The sequence below is a fragment of the Natator depressus genome, chromosome 5, assembly GCF_965152275.1.
Source record: "Natator depressus isolate rNatDep1 chromosome 5, rNatDep2.hap1, whole genome shotgun sequence".
Classification (NCBI taxonomy): Eukaryota; Metazoa; Chordata; order Testudines; family Cheloniidae; genus Natator; species Natator depressus.
In genome coordinates, this window is record NC_134238.1 from 28665232 (window position 1) to 28677095 (window position 11864).

General features: G+C 42.9%; 1 protein-coding gene across 1 annotated transcript in view; it reads right to left on the bottom strand.

The window, feature by feature from the left end:
• Window positions 1–6031, bottom strand: part of PLCXD3 (phosphatidylinositol specific phospholipase C X domain containing 3) — a 161719-nt gene extending 155688 nt beyond the window's left edge. The window contains exon 1 of the mRNA XM_074952507.1: window positions 5640–6031. Coding sequence (XP_074808608.1) covers window positions 5640–5742 — 103 coding nt within the window. The 5' untranslated portion in view covers window positions 5743–6031. The remainder of the gene's footprint in view (window positions 1–5639) is intronic.
• Between the last annotated feature and the right edge of the window lie 5833 nt (window positions 6032–11864).

Consider the following 11864-nt stretch of genomic DNA (forward strand, 5'->3'; position numbering starts at 1 on the left):
GTCTTCTGCATCTCCATCTGTTACTTGGCTAGCCAGAGTAGCATTTCCTCCCTCGCATCCAGAACCCACTACCCTCATGTGGGTCACGTTCCCTCAACCAAGAGTGTTAAGGACCCTAGACTAACCCCCACTTGTCACAGGGTGCTCCCTCAGCTACCTGGTGTGTCACGCTGTCTAGCCAGTTTCCATCCTCTCACAGTCATGAACTCACCCAACCTGCTTGCTTTTCACCTCTTATACCTTTTATTGCACAGTTCTTTTGCAAACAGAACATGACACTAGCCTATTGCAGCAGGGGCTTTCCACACAGCTTCTTTCCTTTGTACAGCTAACTTTCTGAGCTCCTCCTCCTTGCTTCCTCCTACTTATATCCTTTCAATTACTTCATTAGCCTAGTACCTACCACCCAGGTGCTCATACCCACCCCCCAGTGATCAGGGTGCTGCTGCTAGCACTCTGTCACAGAGGGGTGGGGCTTAGGACACAACCCTTTCATCAGCATCTCCCATTGGCTAGTTCAGGTGGCTCCCTGTCTAGCATGTTGGCTTTTGTGGCTCTCTCTCCCCATTCGTTGCACAGGAAGCCTAATCCAGACTTTGTGGATCCCATTGTTGTTCCAGTGATTTCCAAAGTACCTAAAAGTTAGGCATTGTGATGCTGAGCATCACAATGCTTATGTCCCTTTGTGGATCTGGGCCACAGTCATGTCCCAGGATTCTTAAACATGATACTCTTTGAAAAAATAAGTATCATTAGCTCACACCAGCATTTCAAAATTAGAGACTTGGATAACCAGATGTGCTTTGGGATTGTTAATGGTTTATAGGAGCAAAGGGCCAAATTTCAGAGGATTTGATCTTGTGCCAATGAAGCCCATGGGAGTTTTGCATTAACTTTAATGAGAGCAGGATCAAGTACATAGTTCTTAAATGAGCAAGAGCTCCTTTTGAAATCAATGGGAATTTTGTTCAATTAAAGACCACAGAATTTGCTTCATAGTTGTTAATAATATTGGTGCTGTCTGGCACTGTTAGCAGATTCAGCAAAGCAGTCATAGATCAAACATACATGGAGACTGAAACACCCTCACATTCCTAGAAATAGCTGTTCCTAAAGAGTGTTGAGGCATGTTAGCAGGGAGGAAACTTGCACTGTTACTGACTGTGCTGCACCTGATCTCTGGACAAAGCTACACAAGGAAAATTAGTACCAATTTTACTGCGACATTTCAGCTGCAGTTGCTGGAAAATGGCATGAAATTTCTTAGCACAGATGCCCGCATTAAAATCTTAAGGCTCTTGTGATGTCAGCCAAGTAACCACTACCCTTCATGAGTATCAATGTAATTTAATATGTATGGAAATAAATAAATTTGATGATCTGCTCAAAACTGACACAAATATCTCTTAAAAAAAAAAAACAAGCCCTGTATTTTGAAGGGAAACTTGGTCTGTAAATGTCCCTGTACATTTAAAGTTAACTTATTTATCATTATATGCAACACACTGTGACAACAACAATCAAAAGCTATTAACAAAAAATAATAAGCAAGTTTTTTATAACACAAGCACAATCTGACCTAGTGATTGGTCCTTCATAGATTTCCACAGCTGGATATTAACGCCAATACCAAAAATGCTGCAGAAGGTAAGCCATTTAGGCATTTTGTATTGTGAAGACAGTGGGAGACCCAGGCAAACACACCACAAAAACAGAGGCACAAACTGTAAAGAAGAAGAAACTACTATGATGTTTAAAAACAAAAGCAAAAGACAGAGGGACACTAGTAAACAACAGTTGCAATTACACTGACGTGAAGCACCTTTGACTGGTGATACAAATGTCATAGCACTGGCAGCTAGTGTTTAGGGCTTGCAGGAAATGAGGTAAGAAATGTTGACATTTATCATAAGTGTTTACTGGGACACCTAAAAGCCATTATAATTTACATTAGATTGTTAGAGCCCTAGTACAGTACCAAAGGACATATCAGAAAATTTCCCACAAATCAGGCTTCCTGTTAATCCCAGAACCATCAGGTTGATCTAGGTTTACCACCTTGATTAGCATTTCAGACTGCGACACCAATTTGGGCATCATTTTAGTATATTGTTAAATAGAATCTTTTGATGAAAAAATGAGAAGGAGGTGGAGAACAATTGCTCTAGTAATCATGGCAAATCACGCATTGTGAGCTGTCATTCTTTACCTTATTTGGTTCAGGGACCAGACTGACATTTTACATGAGATGTTTTTGAAATGCTACAGAAAATGAAGTCACATATTGAAACACAGTATTTACTGTCTGTCTGTCTGTCTCTCTCTCTCTCTCTCTCTCACACACACACACACACACAACCCCACCATAACTCACAGTCAAAACTGGGATTTTCAGATATGCCCAGGGAAATTAATTGCCATCCATTGAAATTCAATGTAAAATGGACACCTAACTCTCTTAAAGTCCTTTGAAATTCCTAGAATACAAGATTACTTTACACCAGTAGTTTATCATGATTTTAAGTGATGGTGCATTTTACTCTTGTATTGCCCCTTTTACTCTGGTAAAGTAACACAAAGAAACAGTATTTCTCAAGGAAATGGGGTGTGTGTGTGTGTGTGGAGTAAGAGAACTACCTCCACATACCCACAGAATATGTATTTGTTTGGAATCAGCCATATACAGCAGTAAATAAATATTATGCAGCCAGTGTTCCTGTCTGTACAGGGGCAATGCGATGGAATAAGGTACCATAATTTGAGAGAGAGACGTAACAGTAGCACAGACTACGCTAGTTTTCCTCCTCAGTAGTTCACCACCATTCATGTGCCATATAGAGAGAAGCGTTATTTTCAGAGAGCTTTACTATTTTCACAATTTCATCTCTTTAGCTGTGTTTAAAATCAGTGGATTTATGCCAGTCCATTTACAATGTAATTGTGGCATCCGAATGACTCATTTAGAGAAGACTAACCTCTGTTCTATGCAACAGGGTTAGGTTGACTTAGCTGTGGATGTGTCTTCACTTAAATTTGGCTCCCGCTGGCATCAGTGCCTCTCTACACCAATTTAGTAACACCACCTCCCCAAGTGGCATACAGTCACAGTCGATCTCATTTGTCAACACAGTGCCAGTGTAAACATTGTATTGCTTATGTCAACTGTTATTGGCCTCTAGGAGCCATCCCACAATGCCCCCACACTGACAATACAATTGATACAAGCACTCCTGGTGAGGATGTGCACTGCCGACACAAGGAGCCAAGCATGCACGCACACAAGCAATGTAACAGTTATGGTGGCTGTAAGCTGAAATAAGTTAGTTGACATAATTTTGTAGTGTAGACATGGCCTAGCAGAAGAAGACATTTAGAACTAGTCAGTCCAACATATCCATATATATATTAATACCTTTACCTCCCCCGCACCACCATTTTTAATGGCAGTGGGTTTTTTAAGTTTGTCCGTTGGGGATACTAGCTGGAATGGGTGGGAGGACAGGAATTCTTTCATGATCTTTTGAAGAACGGAAGCAAAAATTGTAATCAGACTGACAAGATCATTTTGAACATTTGTGTATAGCAAACTAATTGCATGCCATATAAAGAAAGAGGGATACATGCTAAGTTACACTGAAATGTCTGACAAAGCCAGGCTATACCTATATATGTAATATCACTTTAATAATAGAAATGGATATCACTAATACCCATTAGATGCTTAATCTCATTTGGTTTTCAAGCATCCAAGTCAATACAAAATCATGTACTCATGTAACCACAAGACACTCATTTCTGGTGTTATCCCTAAAGAGTTCATTTCTTTAGAATCTTATAAGCATGAGCAGCACAGTGTTAAGTGACACACCCTGCAGACTATCATCTTCTGCTGCAGCAAATTTAGTTTGTCAGATATTCCACATGTGCAGCCCTTTAATACGACAAGTAGCTACAGGGATTCAAAGGCTGAGGGTTGAACCATTGGTCAGGTACTTGAGGAACAGCTTCAAAAAGAGAGAAAAGGGGTGAGGGAGATTATTGGGTTTTTTAAAAATTCAGACTAATGCAACTGGCAAATAAACATGTTGCAGTTAACAGTAAGCTGTTAACACTCTGATAGGGCAATTAATTTATTAGCATTTAATAGTCACCAGTTAACATTTGCTGAATACGAATGCTTTTTATTTTTTGGTCATTTTTTTGGTGGTATTGCTTTTCCCCCCTGCCGAACATTCTGCCACACCAATCCATTTCAGTCACGTAATTATTGAGAGAACACATTAGCATTTTCAAAGATCTGTCTGGTTTTTACCTTTGCTCTGTCTGGCTGCAAACCCTCACTGAACAACGAGAGTTCAGAAGCAGGCAAATGTGGCATATTCCTACTAGAGCTCCTATAGAATGACAGCCCAGTACTTCTCACCAGCTCTTGTGGATTTTGAACAACGGCGTCCCATATACTATAAAGCCCTTATGTGCTCTCACAAAACTGGTACCCTGCATTTGACACTGCCTTGGCAGTGGAGAGGGTGAATAATGATACTGCTTTAATAGTCCTAAATAAGTTCTCTTTCAATTTCCAAAGCTGAAGATGCTTTGCTAATTACAGCTCATTGATCTGTTGGAGATGGGGGGCGGGGGGGAGAAGAGCATTAAGGATAATCAAACAGTTTAGCACTCCAGATTGTGCCGGTCATTTAAAAAGTTAAGACAAAGTAATGTTTCCTGTGTCCTGGGCTGTATGAGCTTCCAACCCATAGTGAGTCTTTTACAGAAGGATGTGGTAAGCATGCAGTGTCTTTCTTTCCCTCAGTCAAACTGAGCTGAAGAAGAGCCCTGTGTAAGCCCAGAAGGCTTGTCTCTCTCACCAAACCCAAGTTGGTCCAATAAAAGACCCACCTTGTCGCTCTAACATCCTGGGACCAGCATAGCTACAAGAAGACTGCATACAGGAACCTTTACACATACTTCATGCAAGCATCAAGCACAGAACAGGAGTTCACAGCAATTGCTGGGTCGCTCTCCCACAGCCACACAAACACACGCGCTTCTGCATTTCATTGAATAGCTGGTTCCCGTGCACATCTGCACCAGATCACCCCAGGGCCAACATGTCAAGCAGCCCTGCCGGGGAGAGGAGCTTTGCTGCGGCTGGGGGGCTACCCCGAACTTTCCTCGCCTCTTCTCGCCGGGAGGGGCTGAGTCTCTTTAAGGGAGACTCGAGGAGAATATTAATGGCTCAGGGAGGGTCTGGCACAGAAATCGCCAGATCCGTTCAATTCAGTGTCAACAAGGAGGAGGTGAATGGCCGTGGTGGAGGGAGGATAGGGACCTGAGCTGCAAAACCATGGCAAAGGGGGGGAAATAAGGGCACGGAGAAGGGAAATGAGGGGGGGACAGACCCGGCTCCACAGGCACAAAGGCAGCTCAGAAATGCAGTCACCTTGCAAGCAGCGCTCCGGTAGAGATTTCACCCCTCAACCCACCGAGGCAAGAAGTGGAAATGCAAGAGCTCGCCCCATTTCTCAGCGAAGGAGGCTTTTCTTGGCACATGCTAGTTCATATCGCCATGTAATAAACATGACGGGGATGGGGAGGTATGGGGGAACAAACCACCCCGCGTAGCGGCGGTCTCCTACCTGGGATGGCTAGGTTGGTGAGGGGGAGGCTGTGGATGCTTTCTGGCAAAGTTGCCATCCAGTCTGCGGATGGCAGCTCACTCTTCCCTTGGGATGAAGCCATGCTGCGGCTGCGGCTGCGGCTGCGGCTGCTGCTGCCTTGGCCGCCGGAGCCCTCCTCACTTCTCTGCCGGGCAGCCTGACTGCCTGTAATCCCCGGCTCGCTCCTCCCGCCCTGCCGGCGTTGACACTCCGCTCTGCGCCACACCCACGGGATGGCGCAGACACATGCTCGGGAGTCCACACGCTCCCGCCACGCAGCCGCCGGGCTCGGCTGGAGCTTGTGCGCTTGGCCACCGCGCCGGCTTGAACGCCTGCCCTTCCACCCGCCACTTTGCCTTGCATGTTAACTGGGTCCACGCTGCTCCCATATGCCTCACGCTCCCCCCCCCCCACTTTGTTTGCTGTTTCGGCCTGACTCGCTGGAACCAATTTGCCCTGCTTCTGATTGGGATTTTTGCTCATTCATGTTTAATCAATGGCGCATAATACTTCCTCCCTCAGGGGCTTGTTTATTTTTCTCGTCTGTTTCCCCCTGCTCCTCACAGAGGCTTCTGCGGCTGGCCGTCTCCAGAAGCATGATTTTCATCTCCCTCAATCTGTCTCCTCACAGTGGGCTTCTTCCTTTATTTAAAAATAAAATGCTGACATCATCCTCTTTTGTTCTTTGATCTTTAGGGCACAACTCAGGGTTGCCTCTTCTGCACTTCATTCCGCGATTAAAAGGATGATCTAAGTGTCTGTTTTACATCGAGAGGGGTGGTGTATGTTCATGAATGAACTCAAATACCCCTTTCAATATATGGATGTGTATAGCAGTTTAGGTGGGGGATGGAGACATAACTAGGACACTCCCCTCTATAGTCGGGCATGGACACTAGTGGGGAGTGTTTAAGAGGAGCAGGCATGAAGCCATCAGCCCTTTAAAACCTCCATCTAGCACACACAGAAGGTCTCAGCACCACAAGCTATCCACAAGCGCATAGAAACATAGAAATGCAGGGCTGGAAAGGACCTTAAGAGGTCATCTAACCCCCGTGAAGAGGGCTGGCAGGACCATACATAGACCATCCCTGACAGGTGTTTGTCTAACCCGTCCTTAAACACCTCCAATGATGGAATTTCCACAACTTCCCTTAAAAGCCTCTTCTAGAGCTTAACTACCCTTAAAGTTAAAAAGTTTTGTCTAGTATCTAACCAAATCTATCTTGCTGCAGCTTAAGGATGTTACTTCTTGTCCTACCTTCAGTACACATGGAGAACAATTGGTCACCATCCTCTTTGTAATATATGTGAAGACTGTTGTAAGGTCTCCCTTCAAGTCTTCTTTTCCTCAAGACTAAACATGCCCTGGTTTTTAACCTTTCTTCACGTATAAGGCTTTCTGAACCTTTTGTCACTTTTGTTGCTCTCCTCTGGATTCTCTCCAAGTTGTCCACATCTTTCTTAAAAGTGTGGTGCCCAGAACTGGACACAATACTCCAGCTGAGACCTCAGTAGAGACCAAGTAGAGCAGGACAATTACCTCCTGTGTCTTACTTACAACACTCCTGTTAGCACACTCCAGAATGATATTAGCTTTGTTTACAGCTACATCACATTGTTGACTCATATTCAATTTGTGATCCACTATTATCACCAGATTCTGTTCACTAGTTCAGCCACTTAGCCAGTTATTCCCCATTTTGCAATTGTGTAGTGTTTTGTTATGGAAGGGCTGTCCTCTGCTCCCTACACTGGCACCCCTGACAGTACAGAGTTAAGTTCAAGGTCTTGGTCCTTATTTTCAAGTGCTCTTTGGCCTGGACCCAACACATCTAAAATATCACACAAAGCTTTGGGATGAACTGGGATCAATGACTTGGCTTTTCAGACACAATGGAACTTTCTAGTTTCTATCCTAACGGTCAAGCTCAACTGTGCCGGGGACAGAGCATTCTCAGGGGTCAGCCTGAAATTTTGTAACAAACTCCCACACAAAGTGAGAGGGAACCAACCAACCAAACCTCACCACTTTCCATGCTAAGTGGAATGTGCACTTCTTAGTCCTGCCTTCTCTGACACAAACACAGAGCAGCATGTATATCAAAACTAGCAGCAAGTCACAACCCTACCAAAAACAAAACACTACAACACATACACAATTCTCCCCCTTGGGAGTGGATGAGAGAATGAACCAAACATGATTGTGGTCAGTCACATTACTTAATGCACTACTGGAAGACGCTCAGATATTGCAGTGATAGTTTAAGAACCTATATAAAACTAGACTAGTAGTGAGGTGACCTAACTCAGGACTTCCAGGTCTCTGGTCCCCTATGACACAGATGAGGCATGTTTTGTCTTGGCCATGTGCAACAATTGGCTGATGGGGAGCAGTAATGTAACAAGGGACTGATAAATACTACTGGCAGGAAATTGAACTCTCTGTCCTGGCTTCAGTGACATGCCCTGTGCCAGAGTTACAAATTCTCTGTCACATGAGAAGTTTTAGTGTTCACTGACTCCAGCAATTACTGGAGTCTTATTTTAAAAAATTCACATGAAAATAAAACAAACTCAGCTAAAAGTAACAGTCACAGACTAGTCTGTTAACAGTTTCTGTCTTAGATCCTGTCAGTGGCTTTCTGATCCCATGGCCACTTGTTCTCAAAATAGCTCTTTCTGCAGCACGCTCTTCAGTGCTCAGGTAAATCCACCACATGGACTTCATCTTTTCTATTCCTGGTGTTTTTCTTAGTAACTGGGGGTGCATGTGTTAGTTCTGCCAATACAAGAGCAAAGTCAGTAGGCCTCTGTGTCCTTGTTTTAATGTCTTCTACTCCTCCAGGACACACTGTCAGGGATAGTTATGACAGGTGGCTTTGGCATGCATGGTATATCTATTATCTTGGTAAACTGCCAGCTTCTTTTTGTTTGGATTTTAACTTTCTCTCCTACTTGCAATGGGAGTAATTGTTGAGCATTTTTGTCATAGTATTTCTTCTGGTTCTAAATTCCTTTTGTAGCTACTTCCAAGTTAAGTGCCTTCACTTCAGGAAGATTATTAAACTTAGGCAGAATGACAAATGTCTGAATAGTGCCACTCAACTGGTACGCCTACTAAAGCATTTGAGGATGTTGCAAATTTTTTTGACAATTCTAAATATTGAATGCATTCTCTCTTTTTATTTTTATCTAGTTCTTGATATTTGTTTTGACTTCTCTGCTAGCTCATTTGACTGTAATAATAATAGTAAAGGCTTGATGTGATGTGTTTGAACTGATAGGTGAAAGGAAATTATTGAAATGAACCACTTGGACCATTATGGGTTATCAGCTTCTCTGGAATCTAATGGTGAGGAAACTGATGTATAATGTGGCATTGCATTGTTACTCAATGTGGCAGGCAACAGCTCAGTTTCAAAAAACAAAAACAAAGTAAACGCTGAGAAGTAGTTACTCATTTAAGTCAAATTCACAATACAAATAAGACAAGCATCGCTCTAGTCACAAGAACAGTAGAGCAACTTCTTGGCATATGGAGCATTTAAAAAACATTTAAATAAAAAAAATGGATGCTTTTGTTTTAAACACCCACAAGAAGGTATTCAATAGAAGTAGATCTCAAGGAGGGATTTGAATAAAGAGAACGTATTGAAATGATGCTCCACCACAGAAAAGATGTTTGATCTGTAGTGAGCAGTATAGAAAAGAAGTGTAGAGACATTTGTGGGCAAATAGGCATCCAGGCTACCATGTTTTTCTCCAATATTATCAATTCTTTACTCCTTGCCGGTTAATGTGCAAATCCATTCCTTCCAAAGTAACTGGCCTTATTATACGCCAGAAATGAAGTCCATATAGTCCATGCTGTGAAACAAAACAACAGACTGCACTCTATAGCTAAAGACAAGGTATCATTTTGCATCATTTTAGAGTGACATGAAAGAATATACAATATAATACTACACATTTTCAAACTGGTGCTTTAAGTTTTGTAATCAATACAATCCATGACAGGAGGGGTGAAGGGTAAAGTTTTTATCAAACACAGGCTTGGTCACATTACTCAAAAGTTACAAATGAATTGTGCTGAGCAACTCAAAAAGTACTGATAAATCTTTATACCACTCCAGCGTGTATTCTGTAGATGACATTTTCTTACAGAAAAATGATTTTATAAAGAGTTTAGAAAAGTTAAACATACAGTTGGTACTAGTGCTCGTATCTTTCCACCTGTCAAAACCGGGAGACCATGAGTTGAACTGTATAGAACCCCTGGCAAGAAAAAAAAAAAAAAAAAAAAAAAAAACACATCTTCAGAAGCTTTTTTCTATATCTAAAAATGACAGGGTTTCTCTGTTATTTTGGACTTTCCAGGGTTGGAAGTCATTGTTTTCTGTCTCATTGGAGAGGCATGAATCTCCCCCTTTGCAGTGATTTGCAATTAGTGCAAGCAATTAGTGATTTGAGTGCCTCAATTTTTGGATGCCCAACTTGAGACACCTTAAAGGGGCCTGATTTTCAGACCATCAGTACTTGGCACTTTTTAAAAATCAGGTCCCTTTAAGGGGTCTCACATTAAACATCCTTGAAAATCTTTGTCCCTGTTTCTAGTCCACTGCAACTCTTAAATCTGTCACTGTCTCAGGACTGACTATTTCCTGACCTGCACCGTGGATCAGTGTAATTTGGAGGGAGAGGGGAAGGAGAGGAATTCCAGAAGTAGTAATCATTTGCCTAGTAGCTTGAAGAAATATTTCTGTGGAAGGTTGATTAGAAGTAAAATGATGGCTGTTTGAAGCTGCTCAGAAGTTTGGAATGTCAGAATAAGGACTTGTCTACACATTAACTTGCACCAGCACAGTAACACCAAAACACACTCCTGTGCAGACAGACAGACATTCTTTATTTCAATTTAAGAGTGACTTATTTTGGTTTAGCTTAAACCTGTACTTAACTAAATTTAATATAAACTGAAATAAGCCTGGTTTGCATGTGACAGAGTGCTAGCTAGCATCCAGGTCACTTAGGTAATTGTATAACAGAGAAGATTACAGACTTATTTCAAAGCAATTAACCTGTTATGGTGGCAGTCCGGGGAGGTCCCAGATGACTAGAAAAAGGCTAATGTAGTGCCCATTTTAAAAAGGGAAGGAGGAGGATGCGGGGAACCATAGGCCAGTCAGCCTCACCTCAGTCCCTGGAAAAATCATAGAGCAGGTCCTCAAGGAATCAATTTTGAAGCACTTCAAGGAGAGGAAGTGATCAGGAACAGACAGCATGGATTCACCAAGCGCAAGTCATGCCTGACTAACCTAATTGCCTTCTATGATGAGATAACTGGTTCTGTGGATGAGGGGAAAGCAGTGGACGTGTTATTCCTTGACTTCAGCAAAGCATATGATACGGTCTCCCATAGTATTCTTGCCAGCAAGTTAAAGAAGTATGGGCTGGATGAATGGACTATAAGGTGGATAGAAAGCTGGCTAGATCATCAGGCTCAATGGGTAGTGATCAATGGCTCCACGTCTAGTTGGCAGCCGGTGTCAAGCGGAGTGCCCCAATGGTCAGTCCTGTCGCCGGTTTTGTTCAATATCTTCATTAATGATCTGGAGAATGGCATGGACTGCACCCTCAGCAAGTTTGCAGATGACACTAAACTGGGAGGAGTGGTAGATACGCTGGAGGGTAGGGATAGGATACAGAGGAACGTAGACAAATTAGAGGATTGGGCCAAAAGAAATCTGAGGAGGTTCAACAAGGACAAGTGCAGAGTCCTCGGAAGAATCCCATACACTGCTACAGAGTAGGAACTGAGTGGCTAGGCAGCAGTTCTGCAGAAAAGGCCCTAGAAGTTACAGTAGACAAGAAGCTGGATGTGAGTCAACAGTGTGCCCTTGTTGCCAAGAAGGCAAATGGTATTTTGGGCTGTGTAAGTAGGAACATTGCCACATGTGATCATTCCCCTCTATTTGGCACTGGTGAGGCCTCATCTGGAGTACTGTGTCCAGTTTTGGGCCCCACACTACAAGAAGGATGTGGAAAAATTGGAAAGAGTCAAGCAGAGGGCAACAAAAATGATTAGGGGGCTGGAGCACATGATTTATGAGGAGAAGATGAGGGAACTGGGATTATTTAGCCTTCAGAAGAGAAGAATGAGGGAGGATTTGATAGCTGCTTTCAGCTACCTGAAAGGGGGTT